The sequence below is a fragment of the Acinonyx jubatus genome, chromosome B1, assembly GCF_027475565.1.
Source record: "Acinonyx jubatus isolate Ajub_Pintada_27869175 chromosome B1, VMU_Ajub_asm_v1.0, whole genome shotgun sequence".
NCBI lineage: Eukaryota > Metazoa > Chordata > Mammalia > Carnivora > Felidae > Acinonyx > Acinonyx jubatus.
This window is the reverse complement of record NC_069382.1, coordinates 77,264,674-77,287,151: the sequence shown is the minus strand read 5'-3', so window position 1 is coordinate 77,287,151 and position 22,478 is coordinate 77,264,674. Positions and strand designations below refer to the sequence as shown.

At 38.4% G+C, this 22,478-nt stretch overlaps 1 protein-coding gene across 2 annotated transcripts in view; it reads right to left on the bottom strand.

Annotated features, from left to right (window-relative positions):
- The window catches only part of NR3C2 (nuclear receptor subfamily 3 group C member 2), a 345,301-nt gene that overhangs the window by 83,577 nt on the left and 239,246 nt on the right, over window positions 1–22,478 (bottom strand). For both annotated transcript variants that reach the window (XM_053216884.1, XM_053216885.1), the window contains exon 4: window positions 16,702–16,818. In XM_053216884.1, the coding sequence (XP_053072859.1) occupies window positions 16,702–16,818 (117 nt within the window). The remainder of the gene's footprint in view (window positions 1–16,701; window positions 16,819–22,478) is intronic.

Genomic DNA, 22,478 nt, shown 5'->3' with positions numbered 1-22,478 from the left:
TATAAAAACAAGCAAATGAGAACTGAAGTAAGCAGCATGCTAATTTATGATGCTCCTAAAGTTAGTTTCCTTGATAGCAAAAGTCACAAACTGGAAAGTAAGCTAAGTAAAATTAAAAAAAAACAACAAAAAAAAAACTCCCTTCATTTTCATCATTCAGAATGTGGCATATTTCACAAAAAAATTGTATTTCTGATATCTCAAAAAGAAATCTTAAATTCTGGCAAGATCTGCCTGTTTTCTCCCATGGCAACAAATGTCTGGAGCTGAGAGCTGGCCATGCCCTTTCAGATGAAGCACTGAAGGTTTTCCCCTGCTCTCTACAGATAGGTGAATTCTATACAGAATTCCTTATTTGTGTCACCGGTGTTGTAAAGGATTGGAACCTATCCATACATTTAAAACTTACGTTTAGTTTTCTGGAAATCCAAGTCTTATTACCAGTGCCACACCACAAACATATTTTACGAGCAACATGGGCACAACATACGGTGCACTAGAGAAGTTCCTGCAGCTTAGTGTAATCACAGCATCAGGTTTACAATTTAAAAGGCATGGCCAAGTGCCCTACCACGCCCAAAGGGTGTGTGTACTGACTGACAAGTGCATATCCTGTAGGTTATTACACTCATAAAAAAAAATGAGTAATGACTGACTGACTTCAACATTCTCACATTAAAATTCAAGCTGGGCTTTATACAATAGGCTTCCTTACTAACTATCCATTAAAAGAATATCTGTTCCTGTAATGAAACAAAGCATAATCTTCCTTCAGCTGTGTTGCTGGCACTGCTCCCCATGGGCAACATCCTGCTGACACCACCTGGAGGGAAAAAGGTGCACACCCCTAGGTTTATAGCCTGTTTCTCATCTTCGGAAGTTGCACCTTTTCCCCATCCCATGAATGCTAGCCCTGCGCCCAGCCAAATTAAGTGTGCAATTAAACCTGACTACTGTGTGAAGGAATTTCCAGGTATAACCTGCCCAGAGTTACTTCAATCATGAGTGTGGTTTCATGCTGTTCAGTTAGGTAGGCACACATTTTCCTAATGGGTGGAGGCCTCACAGATACCGTCTGATAACATTCTCCTTCTTCAGCTTGTAGGTTTCTCTATTTCCCAGAAACGGAGCCAGAATACTGTCTTCATGTTTATGGTCATGAACACAGCATTGCTTATTTCTGCTTTACTCAACTGGCCATCCAAACATGGGCTGAGCGTTTGTTTCTGTCAATCTTGGTGAAGTTCTTGGGAAGATAGGTCCCTCTCTCACCTGAAATCAGTACATATACCTGACTTGGACCTTGGGTTACAAATGTTCTGGGAACCATGATTCCACTGATGTAGCTCATGATCCCTGGGATTTAGGATCTCACTAAGCTGCTCAACTAAATCTTCATCTTAACCTATTCATCTCAGGTTTCCCTCACTCCTGTGTTTCCTTTCCATTACCTCTTGGCTTTGTCTTTTCAGATTTATTTTGGGGGCTCATTTCTCTAGCCCTTTCACTCCAGGTCAACTCAAACTAGCCTCTCTTGACCTTAAACTTAAACTTCACTACAAATTACCAGACCAGGGCTAGAATTTCCACCTTAATAGCTACAAGAGCTATCCCAAGATGGCCATTCTCTCATGTTGGGGACAAAAACTGTGGTTAAATAAGCATAATTTGGAAGTTCAAAAATCACATAAAATTCCTCATCAGTAAATGAAGACATACACAAAAACTTTTTTGCAATATGTTATCATTTAAGAAGTTGCCAAATTATACTATATAAGTCAACATTATGATCAAGACTTATATGGTTTTTTTTGGAAACTGCACCTTCTTGGTAAAGGGATGGAAACAACAATATTTATAGAAATTTCTTAAAATATCATCCTTGGAATCTTTGTTATGGGACTGTTTACAAAATGAAGCCTACTGTGCCTTTAATAACTATATAACCAAACTTACAATTTTTTGCTAAAGTCAGTTTAGCTATGTATGTGCAAGGTTTAACTGCATGCTCATTCACTCATTTATTCAGTAAGCATTTATTAAACACTAACCGACTTGTTCCAAGTGCTCTAGATATGAAGACACAGGGACAACTTTGCTCCTAAGAAATTCTTGACTAGTTGGCATGAAATACCTATAAACAAATAATTGTAATAAAAACTGATAAATGCTACAATAGGGGCTTTGGAAGCATAGAGGAGGTACTAATTAACTTTATCTAAGGAAGTAATAAAAAACTCTATACAAGAAGTCTTAATAAAATGCATACATATATAATATCTGGGACAGCCTAAAAGGGAGTGAAAGTTCTTTCCAACTGTGTAAAAGATTGATCTGTGAGGGCTGCACTTAATGTGGAGGTGATGCAGTGTTTGAAGCAGGCCTGGGGTGGGTGATCGAGACTAATTAGCATATGGAAGGAATATGTAGGCCATTTAAGAATTGTGTGGACAAAGGCACAACCAGAAAGTTGTGAGCAAGAAATCAGAGTGGCTTCATGGAAAGAAGTGGTGCCAGGGGGTAAGGGGAGAGGGGAATGAGCTGGGTGAGTATGTAGAGGGCCCAAGTCAGGAAGCAATCCAGAAATCCCAAAGCAGCAGTGTGTTTTGATGGGTATAGGTTGTTAATAGTGTGATGGCAAAATAATGGTCCTCCAAAGACATTTACCACCTAATGCCCAGAACGCGTGAATGTGTTATCTTATAGGGCAGACACGTGAATGTGTTATCTTATAGGGCAGAAGGGACCCTACAGATTGAAATACATTAAGGTAGGAGAGATGCCTTTAATCTGGCTTTGAAGATGGAAGAGAGTCATGAGCCAAGGAATATGGGCAGACTCTAGAAGCTGAAAAAGGCAAGGAAATGGATTTCCTCCTTGAGCCTCTACAAAGGAACACAGCCTGCTGACATATTATTTTAGCTCAGTGAGACCCATTTTGGATTTCTGACCTCTAGAACTATACGGCAACAAATCTGTGTTGTTTTCAGTTTGTGGTACTTTGTTATAGCACTGATGGGAAACGTGTACACATAGGAATACAGGTGGTTTTCTTGGCCTTCCTATGTCTACTGCAAACGAGAGGACTTTGCTGTGCCTGACAAAGTGTGCTGTCACTCAAACCACTGAGACTGACTGGCAGGAACTTCTCTGTAGCGCAGGACCAGAGGGAGCTGTGGGCGGGAGAAGTCACTGGCGGTGTGGAGGGCACACTGGAGCAGCTGGAAGGACTAGTTACACAGGGTAGAGCCTAGGAGTGGCACAGAACCTTTCAAGGGGCAGGGTAAGCAGGTAGAGGCGAAAGGGGTGTATGTGAGTTGAAAACAAACCAAGCCTTGTGTTCGCTGTGTTATGTTCAGTCACGGGATCCTATTTATTTTGAATTTCAAATAACCTAAGGGGAGGCTTCAGACTCTGTTTATTAAAGAAGAAAATGAGTCAAACATTTTGAAAAAAACTGACCTACTGGATATGAAAGCTTGTTGGGAATGGGGCAGTTAGTGAACCTTAGAGTAAATAAATCAAATACAGCTAAGTCTTTTAAGTTTTATTTTGAATCTTAGACTCCAGAGTATTTTAATCAAATCTCTTATATAATATTTAAAGCCTGATAAGGATTTTTGTTTAATCATGAAACAACTGGAAAGCCAACAACATGTCACCACTAATATTATCTGAAAAGAGTTTAATGATGTGACCAAACCATCTCTACTGGGAAAGAATGGAGAAGTGGGTCAAGATGTCCTTTGCTCTGAAGAACAGTGTGGAGAACAGACCCACTTGAGGTCTTGGACGACACCACATACACAAACATCTGACCCACTGACTACCAGCTTGAGGGGACAGCCACAGTGCTGGCATGGGGGCACTCTAAGTGGGGAGAGGAGATATAACCTAGCTCCTTTTGTCTCTCCTCAGTGGGGGCAAATGTCTACACATGTCCAGGGTATGAGGTAGGAGCAAATGAACAAACGTGAGGTGACACCTAAGATGGCATTTCTAAATCTGTTTCTTCTCTCGTAAAAAAATCACAAACCTTTCCGTGGACTCTCTCACCCCCCAGTTTCCTTCCTGAGATTATTCTCAGCCTTCTCATCTCTTTCCTCACTCTTGGCTCCCCAGAAGAGAGCTGTAGGGTCACTGTTTCAGACTTTTCCTCTCTGACGATAAGAAACCTTCCTTCATCTTTGCATTCTGAACACTCTGTCCCCAAATATTTGTAGCATTTAAATGTAAAATTTAAAAAGTTATTGCTTAGAAAAGCACAAACCAATAAAGTCAGTGGACTAAAAGCTAACATGAACCTTTGAAGGGCTGTTAGAGTTGACAAGGAAAATACAAATATATATTAATTTCAAATATCATTTTTAGGGGACCTCTCCTGATAAAGAAATGTTTTCCAAATGCTGATTAGTGATTTACTTAAAAAGAGAAAAGTAATGCTAAGTAGAAAAAAATAAATAAATAAAACAATGGTGCTTTAAAAAAAAAAAAACAATGAGGGTGGGCGACTGGGTGGCTCAGACGGTTAAGCCTCCGACTTTGGCTCAGGTCATTATCTCATGGTTTATGGGTTCAAGCCCCACATTGGGCTCTGTGCTGATGCCTCAGAGCCTGGAGCCTGCTTCGGATTTCGTGTCTCCCTCTCTCTCTCTGCCTCTCCTCTGTTCATGTTCTCTCAAAAATAAACATTAAAAAAAAAAAAAAGAGGAGCGCCCGGGTGGCTCAGTTGGTTAAGGGTCTGACTCTTGACTTCAGCTCAGTTCATAATTTCCCACTTGTGGGTTTGAGCCCCATATTAGGATCTGCACTGACAGGGCTGACAGTACAGAGCTTGCTTGGGACTCTCAACTACTCCTCTCTCTCTGCCCCTTCCCCGAACCACAAGCTCACTCGTGTGCATGCTCGCTCTCTCTCAAAAATAAAGAAATAAACATTTAAAAAACAAACAATGAAAGGGCTTTCTTATCCTAAGAAAACTGCTGGCAGTGTTCTAGTAACCCCTAGAACAGATGTTCTTGGCTCTAGTGTACTGATGTACAATGCATACTATTTTAAAAGTAAAGATGCCCGTGCTCCCTCAGATTTACTGCATGAGGGTCTCTGGGAGTAGGGCACGGGTGAGTGGGTTTAAAACAAAGACTTGACAGATGAACGTGATATACAGTGAGAACCAAGAATGACTGATCGTTTAATTACACAGTCCTCTTGGGCTTCCTGTTGTTCCTTTGCATTATCTTTTGAATTTGGCTTAAAATTTCTAACTTAACTCAATTTATCGAAAAATAGGAGTATATACAGAATGGAAAGGTGTTTTTATTCTATAGGCTTTAAGTGTCTGCTTTAAAATTAAAAAAAAAAGTGAGCTACTTAACATATGCAAATGTTTCTAAGTCATTATCATGAACTGCCAAATAAAGATGAAACTGAGTTTTCACTGGTGAACTAATTTTAGAATTATCAATGGCTTAGTTTGAGTCTTTCTAGATTAAGAAAACTTTGTGTGGAGAGGTCTTCAAGAATAAAAACATTAAAAATATTATTCACACAAGTTTGTCTCCTGGCTTCTCAGGCCATTGCTGCAGGTGAGTTCTGAAGTTTCTGAGGGAAATAGTAACATGCTATGGTGGTTCAAGAACTGAAGGGAGCTGAGAGAGAGCTCCTAGAAAGTGGCTCCCGAAGTTCCAGCCTTTCTTCACACACGTTTCCTAGCATCCGTTACAAGAGTGAAAAGAGACAGAGACATGGCAGATGTTCTGAGGAGACCAACCAGAGCTTCTTCAGTTGTCCTAAGACCAGAAATGACTTAGAAACCTCTAAGGTGGCCACAAATCTTCATAGTGAAGTTCAATTTTTCAGCAAGAATGTGAAGAGCTTATTTTCACAGCTTGAGTTGAGGGAGCAACAGGAAGTGAAGAATTCCGTTTCCTGACAGATGCTGTAGTTGGAACTGGGAAGGAGCTATGGTCATTCTGCAGGAGTTCACACTGCACAGCTGCTCCCTTCTAGACAATGTCCCATGCAAGCATTAGCAGATGCCACAGGGCCATTTGGTGGGATCAGCACGCATGGGAAGCAACTAGGCAAGATGAACCAACCAAATATCAAGGGACACAGTCATGGGAAGTCATCCTGAGGTGCCACCACTTTGATCAGTACAGGTCAAGAAGCTATGGGTACCACTCTAAGGCAGAGAGAAAGAACTCCAGGGATTTGGGCCGCTATCAACGGTAAGGATGTTTTTTAAGTACCCTGCTGCAATTTTTAATGCTTATTGGGTCCAAAATAAATCTCTTCATTCTTAAAGATTAGGTCTTTGAAAACAAGGCCAGTGCCTGTCTTCTCATTGCTACATCGGCAACATCATGTGGAGCATCTGGAATTTCAGAGGTGTTCAATGGATATTTGCTGAACAAATCAATGAATGGGTTCATCAGAGATGCACTTTTGGAACAGTATGACCCCCTCCTATACAAATTAAATTAATCTTAATATAAAAAAAATAATTAGCTGGTAACTGAGCAACTGCTTACCTTCCTCACTATTTAAACATGTTCCATATTATCATCCTCTCAAAACAAATACTGTACAAACACTGAAGGAGAAACAGAGCACAATTACATTTTGGAGTTTCTGACTTCTTTGACCTAACTCAGCAACTGCCTTTATATTATTGTTGATAGATCTTCTTTTCAAAATAATGAAGCAGCACATTCTGAAGAAACCATTTTTATTAGCTCTGCTAGTTCAGCTTTTAAGAGCCTCCCTGCCAAAATGTAAATGATTATTTTTTCATCAGTAAATAAAGTGCTCGGCAAATGTCTTGACTCATCTTCCATCTTTATTCCCTCAATATATTGCAGAGAACTATTACTTTCCTTTATTAATTGCTGTATCAAGTATGTATAATTTGATAAATCAATAAAAATATTTTAAAAAATCTGTTAGAATTGGGTTAGCCTTTATTTTATTTTATTTTTTTATAATATTCTTACTCTAATACTATTCTTTTTTTTTAATGTTTTTTTTTTTTTAATTTATTTTTGAGACAGAAAGAGACAGAGCATGAGCATGGGAGGGGCAGAGAGAGGGAGACACAGAATCCGAAGCAGGCTCCAGGCTCTGAGCTGTCAGCACAGAGCCTGACATGGGGCTCGAATCACAGACTGTGAGATCATGACCTGAGCTGAAGTTGGACGCTTAACCGACTGAGCCACCCAGGCACCCCAGAATTGGGTTAGCCTTTAAAGGGTAAGTTATCTGTGCCAGAAAAATCATCATCTTAACAGAAACTAATGATATTAAATATCATACATATTTACTACTGAAGGCTGACAGACTGTTGGCAGGTTAGCTGGATGGTTTTCTGTATGTCCTAGAGGTGAGAACAGAGGACTTTATTGTAATATAAATAGCTTCCTCTCCCCATCTTCACAATCATAACATTTTACTGTGAAGACGAGGAGAAGAAGATGTTTATTCAGAAAGGCAACAAGCAGATGATCATTAGTCTCTAGGTTTTCAAATGAAAAAGATTAAATTATATTCCTTAGTGGACATGCCTGTTAATTAAAAGTAAATGAATTCAAGATTTTCACTGTGGGAAATCAGAATTTGAGGTAGACAGTGCAATGAATCCTAGAGAACAGACAGGGACTTTAGCTAGAATGACTGAGTACCCTTTCTAAGTTGACTATGGTAAACCTATGATGCCTAATTTTAAGTGGTTTTATCTTCTTCCCTAATATTTCCTTAGCCCTCATTCCCTACCCTTCCCATGATCCTAGAGCTCATCCTTTGTCCAGAGCGTGGCATGTAGGGACAGAGAACTATCTTAGTATAGAGATGTTTTACAAGAAAATGTCTACCTTACGCATTAACTGGTGATTTTTTTTAAATTAAGATTTGCTTTATTTATGTTGTGTGTGTGTGTGTGTGTGTGTGTGTGTGTGTGTGTTTTCTGAAGAGCTATATCAAAAAGCCCTGAACTCCAAAATAAAGCCTTAGTAGTTTTTTCCAAGATCATGAAGTTATTGTTTTCCTTTGCCAATTTGCTTGCTAAAAACAAATGTTTTACTTTTAAATATATGGGTAACTTATAATGTGAATAAAAATCAGGGTGTTGAAAAAATTACTATGATTTAAGGGATTCTCTACAATTAACAGTTAATTGTAACTGTTTAATGAGTTTACATTGAGTCTATTATACTCTGATTGCTATCTATACTTATAGCTCCTTCCTGAAAAATAGGATCAAAATCTTTCTTGTCAAAGATCATCGAACTTTGCAGCACAGGGATCTATAACCTGCCACACCAGCCTAGGTAAGGTAGGGGCAGCAGAGGCAAAGGCAGCCATGTGTCTATATCCTCTGGAGGATTCCACCCAATCAGAAGCTCCATTCTGATAGTTGACCAACCAATCAGCCCAGACCCTCTCTTGGAAGTTTGACTCCAGGACACTCAGATGACAATGAAGCTAAGGGGTACAGAAGGTAGTGCCTAGAAACAAGTATAATGAAAACAATGAGTAAGCAAAAACACCAACAGAGGGAGGAGAGAGCTTCCTGCTTGAAAAGAAGCCAAAAAAAGAGGAAAACAAATCTAAGAGAAAACCCTAGAAATTGAAATCTGATGTGTCCCAAGCAACATCCCAGTATTTCCCAATGGCTAATTGTGAAATTATCAATATTCTTATAATAAAACTCTATCATCTGGGGTGCCTGAGTGGCTCAGTTGGTTAAGTGTCCAACTTTGGCTCAGGTCGTATCTCATGGTCTGTGAGTTTGAGCCCTGCATCGGGCTCTGTGCTGACAGCTCAGAGCCTGGAGCCGGCTTCAGATTCTGTGTCTCCCTCTCTCTCTCTCTTCTCTCTCAAAAATAAATAAAAATAAAAATAAAAATAAACCTCTATCATCTGAAGTAACTTTTCAAAGAGTGCAACAATAGGAAGCACTGCGAACAGAGCAAAAACAAAAGCTCCCCACAGTTTATCAGAGAGTTAGAAAACAATCATGTATTACAGAAAACAGCACTGAGTGTGTGGAATTGGAAGGCTGCTGGAGTCCAGACAAAAGAGGACCGTACATCCGAGGTGGTGCCCAGAAGGAGAGAGGCTGGCTCTGATGCCAGGTCTCTGGAGATCACCTGGGCCAGTGACAAGCTATCCTGGCCCCAAAAGGTCCGAAAGGCTAAGCTCTCCTGCCCATTAAGTAGAAGGGATGACAACCTACCAGGACAGACTGCAAACAAAAAAGTTAAAGGATGCATGGAAGTAACAAGGGGCCTTTGTATACCAAGCAGAACTTCCCAAACATCTCTGGGTCATATATTTTAAAAGATCCAAGAAAAGCGGCCTACCTGGGTAAGCCCACCCAGACATGAGTATGTGCCTACAAATGTGTATGTTCTTAGGAGGGACGAATCTTTGAATCGAATGTTTCTATTGCTAAGATGTCATCTGTCACCAAATAAGACACCAATATAATTAAGAGTTTTAAAAAAAAACTAATAAAAATTAAATGCACATACTGATCGCAAATTATAATCATAATAGGTAAACTTTGGAAGAAAAAAAAGTCTCAGAAATGAAGAAAAATAGTAAATCTTGAAATTGTGTCTGCTTTGGGACCAATCCTGAACTTTCCTCTTTGGAATTTTGCAAGGTAAAAATACCAGTTGTTTAACTCAAGTCATATTACTAAGAAAATGAATATGGCGTAACTTATACGTGAAGATTCAAAAACCATACTTTCACTGATTTATAAAAATGTGTTATTTCCCTCTGCACTTTACTGTTCAAAAGTCCCACTGAAATTCTTATTGTCTCCAAGCAAGAGGAATTGGAAAGAAAAAAAAAATCCAAGCAATGGTATTTCTTCATAAAACTCAGTACACTTGGGCTTTCTAAACTTATACAGACTACTGCATATCCTGCCTCAGGAGACCCTTAAAGATATAAAAATTGTTTTCCTTATTGGATTTCAGATATTAAACCTACTCTTCACTGGCGTTGATCCTATAACTTCTCTCACCAGACCCACACCGCGTGTGAGTTTTGCAGGTGACCAAAAGTTGCTGGCAGGTAAAGCCAATTTACCTCAAGTAGAAAAGATCCCTTTTCTTGGAGAATCAGTTATGATTCTGTCACTCTAGGATCTTTGGGTCTTTTGTTTTTCACCCACTTCTCCATTTCAGTTCTCACAGCATTTCACAGCAGGAGACTGATTTACTGATGTCTCTCTTCTCCTTCCCCCTTTTCTTCCTTTCTGTTCAGGGAAAACTCCTTTGGTTATCTGTAGAATTCTTTACTTCTTCTGCTCAGTAGCAGTATTATTCTTATGTTTCCCTTCTTTTTAGTTCAAAATTGTGAACTCTATTTTTAAAGTTTTATTGTAAAACGTTCATATTATTAAAAACAAGACACAACCACTTTTGGTACTTGAACATTTCTTCCTCAGTCTCTTGACTCCTCCAAGTCTTTTCCTATATAGCTAGAATCATAGAATAAGTAAAATTTTAATAATTTTGCATGCTAATTTTTCATTATTACTTTTTTTAGAAAGTTTCTATATTGCTCTGAATTTTCATCGCCATAATTTTATTGGCTGATTAATATTGCATTATGTGGATGAATTTTAATTTACAGATTTTCCTCTCTTTGGTTCCATCCTCATCAGTAATATACGAGAGTGTATCTTTGAACACTGCTAGTGTCAGCATCTTGCTTCCCTCCCTTTTTCACTGAGCTGCCTCCTCTCTGTCTCCAGAAAGCAACCATCATGTCTACTGTTGCTACTGCTTCCTGTGTCTGACATCCCTCTCTTCTCACATGACATGATCCATTCCAGGAGGAAGAGGTAGCCCTGCCTGATACGGCCACCCTTTAAAGGAAGGCTCTGGCTAAACCCAGTGAGAGTGATTGCTGGCATTAAGGAAAGCTGCAGATAGGCGCTGGAAGTAAATTGGAACCCAGGTTAGAAATGCCCTGTGGTTTGTAAAGTCTACATTTCTAAAGCTACAGGGAGCAAGATTTTAATGTTTTAGAGGCTTCATTAAAGGAAAGTGAAAGGGGACTTAGCCTATTTAATGAGAAATGAAATAAGAGAGGGGTGTGGTCTGGAAAAGAGGGAAGACAACGGAATTAGAATTCTTACGTTGCATTTTTTAAGTCTCTGATGATACGATCTTAGATTCCAAGTTCCTCTGCTGTAAATGGGAGGACTGGAATAGAAAAATCTTGAAGATCTCCTCTATATGCCATGGCCAGAGTGCAGTCAAGTGAAGTGCTCCTCAAAACTTACTCTTGGTCTGAGGGCCACTTGGCTTTAATGACGTTTTATGCATTTTAGGAGCAGCTCTCAAAGACATGTATATAGATCATCCTCATCAGAACACTGGCATGTAAAAGTGATTAATTCTTTGGAGAAAGCTATGTAAAGCGGTAAATTCTCATGCATATGGAACCAAGACTTTTTTAGATCTACTGATAGGGGCTAGAGCAAGCATGGCAGGCCCAGCTTGGGGCCAGAAAAGCTGTTATTTTCCTTTCAATTTCTCTGTTGACATTCTCACATCTTCTGCTATATTTTCCTTTGCATGCAGCCTAAAGCGCAGCAGGATTTTAAAGAAAAGGAACCGTACTTGTGGTAGGAAGGAGGGAGTGGGTCTAGAGAAAAGGGAAGAGGCACATTTTCTGGCTTTAACTTCCGAGACAGAAAAATCGACTTGTTCTTCCTTCCTCCCACTTTCTAAGGTAGATGCTAGTGTGGGGACACAGTTAGGATTATACACTAACCAGATGATAAGCTAGGAAAAAAACCGTTGTCAAGTATTTTGGATTCCTGAAGTCTTCAGAAGGGGAAGGCTAATTTTGTTCCCAGAGTGATGACCACTCACCGACACAAAATGCCGGCCAAATAGTACACTGGGTTGGCAGCTGCCTTATCCCCCAAGAGAGGTAGCGGGGAAGAAGGGTGGATCAAAAGAAACTGCACAGTCCTGCTTCATTAGGACAACGGGTGAGATTGGAACATGTGTAAAAAGGTTTCACTTAACTCACATTTTTAAGATTGCTTCACATTAAAAGGTTAATACATTATCCTTTTTGAATGTGATAAAATTGCTCACATTTCCTATTGCCCAAATTGAAACTAAAAGCAGGGCTTCAAAATAAATTATAAAAGAAAAAGAAAGATTACAATGTAGGTCACTGCAACTCAACACTTAATAAAAGTTAAGGATTTAATCTCTGAACCAGAAATGGTTAAGTTATAACTCGAATCTGAAGAAAAGAGTATTTTTCATAAATATTATTTCCTACTCTTCCCATTTTTGACTCCCTACTTGCAATGACCTCGAGATTCAAAATATGCTTTCTCTCTAGTAAAATGTTTTACCAAAACTCACAAAACCTATGCCTCATACACAGAAACCAACAACAAACTATGTGAATTCTATATTCGGTACTGTGCCAAACCTCACTTACAGATCATTACAGACACAATTAAAAAAGCAGGGTGCTGCTGCTGCCATTAATAGATAATCTGGGCTATTTTAAAAATGCCAATCTACAGGGGCTCCTGGGTGGCTCAGTCAGTAAAGTGTCTGACTTTGGCTCAGGTCATGATCTCACAGTTTGTGGGTTCAAGCCCCGCGTCGGACTCTGTGCTGACAACTCAAGAGCATGAAGCTTGTTTCAGATTCTGTGTCTCCCTCTCTCTCTGCCCCTCCCCACCCCTCACGCTCTGTCTCTCTCAAAAACAAACAAACATTAAAAAAATAATAAAAAAATAAATAAAAATGCCAATCTACAAATAGTGGACCTATGTCATACAGCAGAGTGACACTGGTACAGGCTTTGGTGCCAGGGACAGAGATTTGAGTTCTGGCTCTGCCATCCCCTGGCCCTGTGGCCTTAAGCCACTCCTCTAACCTCTCTGTGCCTCCATGAACTCACTTCCAAAATGGACAGATTAAAAGTATGTATCACATATTTTATGTGAGGTTTAAAAAGGATGACACATATAAAGTCTTAGCAAAATGCTGAGAACACAGAAGCCTTCAAAAATGCCAGTTAATCATTCATTCAATTAATTCAATAAATGGTTACTGAACACCTACTTTGTGCCAGGCACTGTTCTAGTTACTGGGGAAAAAGCAATGAACGAAATAGACAAAAATTCTTCCCCTGATGGAATTTACATTCTAGCAGAAAATATCTCACAACTGAATACTGCTTACAATTATTTATTATTATAGCTAAACCAGTGGGTTTTAATGCCACCCAGGGTACATTTAGTGAAGTCTGGAAACATTTTTGGTTATCACAAATTGGGGAGAAGAGGTTGCTATCAGCATTTGGTAGGTACAGACCAGGGATGCCGATATACCAATGCATAGGACGGTTCCTTATTATGAACTACCTGGCCCAAAATGTCAACAGTGCAGAGGTTGAGAAACCCTGTTTTATTTATTTATTTTTTCAATATATGAAGTTTATTGTCAAATTGGTTTCCATACAACACCCAGTGCTCATCCCAAAAGGTGCCCTCCTCAATACCCATCACCCACCCTCCCTTCCCTCCCACCCCCCATCAACCCTCAGTTTGTTCTCAGTTTTTAAGAGTCTCTTATGCTTTGGCTCTCTTCCACTCTAACCTCTTTTTTTTTTCCTTCCCCTCCCCCATGGGGAGAAACCCTGTTTTAAAGGTTATAAATGGGCTCAGTTCATTCTTAACAATACACTATGAGGTAGGGAATTATAGATGTGGTTATTTTGTTATAGTAACTAATAGTACTTATATTTTATAGAATGGGTTATATAATATTTATAGTAATATTTACATAGTAAAGTTTTACAATATTTGTAAATATTTGTAAGTTATATAAAATTTACATATAGACACTTTAAAAGATACTTCAGTTGTGTGTATGTATATTTAGATTCAGATGTTGGATTTTACAAAATTGATTCAGAGTTTATTTTATAACCAATGGCTGTACCCTTGTGCCATCTAGATTTTAAATGATTCATATCTCCTGATTCTCACTCACACGCTTAAGAAGGTGATCTTTTGTGCCACATTTGCACTGATTCAGATAACAGAAAAAGGGAACAGTGTGGTTACTAGAAACACCAGACCACAAGCCTAGAGATATAAGACCATTTTACTGGCTGTGACATGTCTGGGCAAGTCACTTAGCCTCTCTGGGCACCTGAGGTTCACCATCACCAAAACATGGGGCAATAATATCATTCGGATCATGTGTGAAGGCGCTATGGAAATCACAATGAGCATTACCTCCACCCACTGAACATGCACTGAGTGCTTTCTCTTCTTTGCACACTGACTCATTCAATCTTCATCACAGTCTATGAGGCAGACATGCTGATCACTACAAGTTGAAGATAAGGAAACATGGGCACAGAAAAGGTGGTAGCTCCCTTGAGGTTACACGGTCAAGAAGTAGCTGGATTCCCACCCAGGCATTCTGGCTCCAGAGCCCATCCTCTTAACCAGCAAGAGCCTCTCTGGCTGAGCTACTGTGTCACATATTCAGGCCACAGTCTGACATGAGCAGTCTCAGCTGGCCATAGTTCATACTCCTCTGGATTTCTAAAAGTCTCTCTGCTCTCCATCCTGCCATTTTACTCACCAGTCCCGACTAGCAGCCTATTGGTTCATTTATCAAAGCAAAGAAGGATGAAGTCTCATTTGATTTCTTTTTCAAATTACTTTATTTCTTTTAATTAGGCAACATGTGTACATAACACATGCATTAAACAGAATACAAAATTCAAAGCCATGGAAGAGAATACAATGACAGTAATTCTGCTTCCTATCCTTGTCTCTCAGCTACCCAATCCTTTCTACTGAGACAACATGACCAGTTTCTTGTTTCTTGGATACTATTCCAGAAATGTTCGATACAATATATATTCTTTTTCTGAAACGGATATACCACTAGTAGTAGACAAAACATCTATTTTGCAACCTGATTTTTTTCACTAAACAGTATTTTGGAGATCAATCCATATAGAGCTTCCTTTATTCTTATTAATGTCTGAAGAGTATCTGTAATTTATTTAATCAATCTTGACCACATGAATAATGTATTTCTGATGGTCAACAATGTTATAATAACTATTTTATGAATTTATCATGTCTTACTTGCAAAAATATACTTAGGATAAATTCCTAAAAGTGGAGTTATTGAGTCAAATGTTTACCATTTTACTGAAATAGCGAAATTCCTCTCCACAGGGGCTGTATCACCTTATTTCCGCCTCAAATGCATAAGATCACCACTGAATTTTACTTTATTTCCGTATGATCAAACAATATATCATAAACATTTTTTATTTCTGACATTTGTAAAAAATATCTTAAATTTGCGTTTCTCTTATTATGCTTAGACTGAGACTCTTTTCATGTGTTTCAAATACCAATTGTATTTCTTTTAAGTGTTCTGTTCATATTCTTGTTCTGTTCAATCTCATTTTTTATAGGAACTTTCTTTTTCTTATGAAATTGTAGGAGCTTTTTATGAAGAAATAAACCCTTTGTCTATAAGTCGCAAGTACTTTTTCCCAGCTTATTTATTATTTGCCTTTGAAGCAATATTTGATTTGTAAATAGTGTTGATTTCCTCAATTCTTTTCTTTAATAGCTTCTGAGTTTTATACTTAGAAAGGTCTTCTCCACTTGAAGAGTATTAAAGAAATATCCATGTTTTCCTTTCGTACTTCTATGGTTATATTTCCAAGTTTAAAACTTTGAAAGACTACAATTTATTTGGGTGGAGATAATGAGTTTGGATTCAACTTTCTTGTTTCCCAGATTGCTTCCCAGTTGTCACAATAATTTCTGTTGAATAATTTATCCTTTTACCACTGATCTGGAATGCCAAATTTACTATATACAAAAATCTCATGTTAATTTTTTTCTTGACTTTCTGTTGATCTTACAATCAGTAAACAAACAGAGAGTTTTAATGACTATAGCTATATCATATGCTTTATTATTTGGTAGAGCTAGTTGCCCTTAATATTTATCTTTTTCAGAATTTTGTTGCTTGTTGTTTAAGAACTTAGAATCACCAATTGGTAATTTAGTTAGGACTGTGTTACATGCATAAATTAATTCAGGGAAAACTGATACCTTTAGCACACTGGACCTTCCCATTCATGGACACTGTACACTTTTGCGTTTGGTTCAAGTCTTTTACCATCCCCACCACCCATCCTACCCCCCTTTTGGCAGGTTCATGTGATATTTCAAAATTTTTTTTGTTTAAATACAGGTCTTCCTTTATTACATTTATTCTTAGATTAGAAATGTATTCATATCTGATTAGTGTTATCACATATAGGGCTTATTTCTAAACAGACATTGTAATAAAAACTGTTAGTTATGGTTTTATATAAAAAGTCATTCATTTTTGTGTTGGTTTTGGTTATGTTCCCAGTTTTTGAAACCTTCGCAAACTCAGGGTTGAAAACTTCACTAGGACTACAGCCACATAACACACTTTTTTTTAACTGCTGCTAAGAAAGAAATACTAAAATGTTTTAGTATGAGTATAGAACTTGTTAAGATTTTTAGAAATCTTTGCTCCATGTTAGCTTCATCTTAAATTTTGGGAGTATACAGAGCTTCCATCTTAACAATTTTTATTTAACTAAAAACACAAGACTTACCTCCTAAATTCATTCCAGCTTGAAGACATTTCTGAAGTCTGCAGGCAGGACAATTCTTTCGTCGAATCTTATCAATGATACAGTCATTTCTTCCAGCACATAAATAGTTGTGTTGCCCTGAATAAAAAAAAAAAAATTGTTAAAACAAAGACTACTACACTAATATAAAGTACTAATATGTATAATCAGAATATGAAACTTCATCTTTCCTGCCTTGAAATTTCTTTTAAAAAATAGATGAGAAATATGATTTACAGATAATATAGGCATAACACTTTAACACAGACATAACAGAGTCACTTTAAAATAACATAACATAATAGACTTCATATTACAGATAAGATTAATACTACATTTATTTCCAACTCTCATATACGTACAGCCACGTTCCCTCTCTCTGAAATTTTTGATAGCTACACAAGCCCTCACAGGCAATGGTGCAACTTTCATTCAGATATCACAGCAGCAGCAAAGTGAATTATTCGAAGGCCCTCTTGCAGTTGTTTAAGCTATGCCTGCCCACCATTTACACGTGTGATTTCAGTGGGAAGACTTTTAAATTATACAACTGCAAATGTTTAACTATTTCATACTGTGGACCAAACTGTAACTTCAAACATTCGGATGTGGGAATATGCTTAGCGAGAGGCATCTGCTGGCAAAATGTAAAACTGTACCTAGTTCTATTATTCATTTATTAATTTCAAAAATAAGTACCAGGCACTATTAGAAACACTGAGGAGAGGGGTGCCTGGCTGGCTCAGTCAGAAGATCATGCAACTCTTGAGTTTGTGAGTTTGAGTCCCATCTTGGGTGTAGAGATTACTTAAATAAATAAACTTAAAAAAACAAACAAACAATCCTCAATCCTATATTGAGGATATAGCAATGAGAAAGGCAGTCAGAAGTCCCTGCTATCATTAACTTTCATTCAATTGGGAGGAGACAGTCAACAGACAAGGTAATTAGGTAAAATATACAAATGTTGGACAGTTAAGTGCTAGGGGGACATGAAGAGAAGGGGCATATAACATGGTGGAGATGTGGGAGGATGTGGGAGGATATTGATATTTTAAAAAGAGTAGGGAAGACCTCACTCAACGATGCTTTAAATAAAAGTCTGAAGGAAATAAAGGCGCTGTATGGATATCTTGGGGAGAAAATACACTAGGCAGAGGGAAAAGCGAAAGAGGGAAGGGTAGGGTTGGGGAGGATACTTGGCATGTTTAAGGTACAGCCAAGTGTGAAAGAGTAGAAAGCATGAGTAGAAAGTAAGAGGTAAGGAAATAGAGCTAATGGAAGTCAGACATATGAGGCCATAGTAAAGATCATATTTAAGACTTGGACTTTTTTACTCTGAGTGTAACAGAAAGGTTCGAGCAGAGAAATGACTTGATGTGATTTACACTTAGCAGGATCACTCTGGCTGCTATGCTGACAACTGACTCAACAGATGCAGGGAGATCCAGGGTAGGAGGCTACCACCACAAACCAGGGGAGAGATGACGGTGGTTCTGGTCAGTGTGGTAGCAGTGACAGTGGTGAGAAGTGGTCAGAATCTAGATGCATCTTAGAGGCAGAACTGTTAGCATCTGCTCATAGACCAGAGAGAAACAGAAGTTAGAGACATTAAGATTCTTGGACTGAACCCTTAGGAAAAATGGAACTGCCATTTAAGGGCATGTGGTTTATGTGAAACTTCCCCAGTTCAGTTTTGGATGTGTTAAGTTTGAGATGCCTGAGAGGGATCTAAGTGGATATGTCAAGCTGGCAGTTAGATGCACAGGTCTGTGTCAGGGAGAGGTCTGGGCTGGAGATGTAGTCAGCTTGTGGTCATTATTTTAAGCCATGAGACTGGATGAGATCATACAGAGAGTGAGCACAGACTGAAAAGTGAAGAGGTCCGAGGACTGAGTCATGGGTCATTGAAAACATGCAGATAAAGGAAAGAAGGGGTTTCACTGATTACTGTAAAGCAGTGAACAAGCTCTAAAGCACTCCCTTCAGACTAGGACTCTCCTGCTCCCTTGGTTGAGACTAAGTAAATTACAGTAAATACTCAATAAAAATAATATGTGTTGCTTAATGTAATTAAAATAATTTAATCTAGAGCACATTCTCGGTAACATTATGGCAAATCTTAGTAATAATAACAATAAACAGTACTAGAATAGGGAAATCTATCAAAGTAAAGAAATGGAAATCTACCATTATAATAATCTAATGGCTTTTTTAAAAAATGAAGACTCTTAGGGAGTGTAAGTAGGTATAGATAATTACACAAAGGCAATCAATACCCATTGGTAAAGACAATACCTGATTCATATAACATTTTGTGATGCCATACATTATTAGGTAACTGGTTACCACTTTTAAAATAAAAGTTTAAGGCGCTATTATAGCACTAGCTTATTTAAGCCCTGTAACAACCCTATGGTACAGAAGGAAATAATTATTATTGCTATTTACTCAAAATAAAAAATTCATGCTAGCACTGGTAAAGTGGCTTCCCCAAATGGTGAAATTGGAAGAATTCAGGAAAGCTGACAGTATCCGTGTGCCTTAAGGCCAGAAGCCTTTTTTAAACATCAACTTGCAATATAATTTACTGGTGGTCCAACAGGATGCTAAAAGTACTCTTTGGAACCAATAAGCAAAGTAACATTATTTGAATGAGGAGTATTCTACTTTATCAGCCACTATTTTCACTGGAAACCAGCACCATGTAGTTGTGTTGCCTTTTGCATGGTGTGAACTTGAACACAAAACCACAGATTTTATCTGTAACTCCTATTGAACAAACTTTAAAGTTCGGGGCGCCTGGGTGGCTCAGTCGGTTAAGCGGCCGACTTCGGCTCAGGTCATGATCTCACGGTCTGTGAGTTTGAGCCCCACGTCGGGCTCTGTGCTGACAGCTCAGAGCCTAGAGCCTGTTTCAGATTCTGTGTCTCCCTCTCTCTCTGCCCCTCCCCCATTCATGCTCTGTCTCTCTCTGTCGCAAAAATAAATAAACGTTAAAAAAGAAAAATAAAGTCCAAAGAAAAAACTAAATGTAATTTTAATTGTTTTCTTCAATGTTTATTTATTTCTGAGAGAGAGAGAGAGAGAGAGAGAGAGAACAAGAGCAACTGGGAGACAGAAGATCTGAAGCAGGTTCTAAGCTGTGAGCACAGAGCCCGATTGAAGGGCTCGAACTCATGAATCGTGAGATCATGACCTGAGCCAAAGTCAGTTGCTTAAATGATTGAGCCATCCAGGTGCCCCCTAATTGGTTTTAATTCAGCAAGTATTCATTGGGAACCCACTATGTGTGGAAGGCTGCCAAAATTTTGTATAAGGAGTTGGGGTAATCTAAGGTTCTTTCCGTTTCTGTGAATGTGCAATAAACTGTGACTAAGTCTCTGAGATTGTAGGCATACGAAAATGCGTAAGAAATGACCACCACTGATTTATGTACACACTAGAAGACTTTGTTCTTTGGGTGTTCAAAAACAGAAACTTCCAAAAGCTGGGATATTTCTTTTTTTTAAGTTTACTTATTTATTTTGAGAGAAATAGGGAGAGAGAGAGAAAGAGAGAAGGCATGCGGGAGGAAGGGGCAGAGAGAATCTCAAGCAGGCTCTGTGCTGAGCTGGGATATTTCTATAAGAATTCAAAAAAGTGAACACACCTTAAAAATACATGTTACATTAATAGCTGCAGGATAATTTCCTTCCTGCAGTAATAGTTGAAATTGTGTATTTGGTTTCTACCAACCAGTGTGGTCACTGCCACCAATTCATCTTCCAAAAATAGGATGAGAGCAATGTAAGGGACTGCTGCAGGAATGTCTTAAGGGTTTTCAGATAATTCCCTGCCATTTATATTTTTAGTTGTGCAAACATTAAAGATTTAAACTGTAGCTACACAAATATGTAATGTGTGTCCCATCCCTGAATCTATATTAAAACATAAAAGTAGTAACAACAACAACAACAACAACAAAACCCACAATGAAAACAACAGAATGCATCTAGAAGATTTACAAAACTTTTAATCATGTCCTATTTAAACACTGTGTTCTCCTAGTGTTAAGAGCGCTAATCCTCAGCAAGTCACGTCCCAGGCTCTTTCAGGTAAATGGTTTTCTACTATGATGCTATGATAGGGCAGACAACCAGAGTTCTGGGGACCAGACAGTGGAGGCTTTGGATGATAAGCTAAGGGACTCAAATTTTATTCGGAGGTTATAGGATATCAACGAAGAACCTTGCTTACAATATGTCAAGTCCAGAGCTGTGTTTTAGAAACATTAATCTGAAGGTGATATACTAGATAGACACAACGGAAGTAGGGGACACTATTAACAGTCCACTTGAAAGTTCTCGGACATGGCCTCCAAGCAAATTAGTAGCTGTATCTTTGTCAGACTATAAAGGAACAGGAATAATCCTGCAGTTAAGAAAAAAATCAAAGATTTCTCATTGAAATTACATGTCCATTATGGAGAGAATTCCAGTTCTGGTAGTGGCAGAAGAGCTTGAATCAGATGAACCTCCTACAAATAACACTTATAAACTGTCCACGAAAGGAGAGAAAGAAAGATTTAAAGGCAATGGGGAGCAACCAAAAGCAGGCAGAAACTGGAAGAAAATGGATTCTTGAAAAAAAAGAGTATCACCATAAACAATATTCACCTCTGAATGGCTTTTTCCTTGAGAGCCTGTGTTCTACTCAGTGCAGGGTAGATAGAAACTAAGCAAAATCCTCAGTCTTAATGGCTTGAGAAGGCAGAGAACAGATTTGGGGACTGCCAGAGCAGCCAGACGTTGAAGGAAGTCATTCTGGAAAGACGAGCGTCATGGAGGGGTGGGGGGATAGAGGGAGAGAAAATGTACATATGAACTCTCCTCAAATTTTTGGCTGATCCCTAAACTGAACATGAAACTCCAAAGCGTCAAGGGGTGAAAGAATTTAAAGTTGAAAGGGCTGAGCAGATGATTTCAGCTTCTGCCCACCACAAAAAGTCTGAATCCCACTAAATCAGGACTCACTAAATAACTCAGGCTCTCCATTGAAATACCAGAAGGTCCCTGCCTTAAGAGGAAATACTGTATTCCAGGACTGAGGCATTTACCCTACAGTTAAAGGCACAACCAAAATAGACCTATCCTAAAAAAGTTTTTTTTTTTTTTTTCCTTTTGAGAGAGAGAGAAAAGAAGAAGAAGAAAAAAAAAAAAAACAGCAGGGAGGGGCAGGGAGAGAGCAGGACAGAAGATCTAAAGCAGACTTTGTGCTGACAGCAGAGAGCCCGATGCAGGGCTCAAAGTCAGATGCTCAAATAACTGAGCCACCCAGGCACATCATCCTAAAGAAGTTTAAAGCAAAGGCTCTACAAGTTTAAGGTGATGGGTAATTTAATTGACTACTAGAAGAAAACTCAATACTCTTCAGAGAAATATAACAGGATCTGGATTTTCCAGAAAGTCTAGAATACAATATTTAAAAACAGAAAAATATGAACCAAAGTCAATAGAAAAATTAGTCCATAGAAACAGACCCAGAGGTTGGAATTAACAAATAAGGATTTAAAAACTGATATGCCAGATTGTATAAGAAAATACCATTAACAGGAGTTAAGAATTGTGGACTATCAGAAGAGGTTAGGAAACTATAAAACAAATAAAAACAAACGGATATTCAAGAACTTAAAAATATAGTATATAAAATAAAATATTTATTGGTTAAAATGAATAACATATTGGGCATTAAACAAAAATGGGTTATTAAAATTAAAG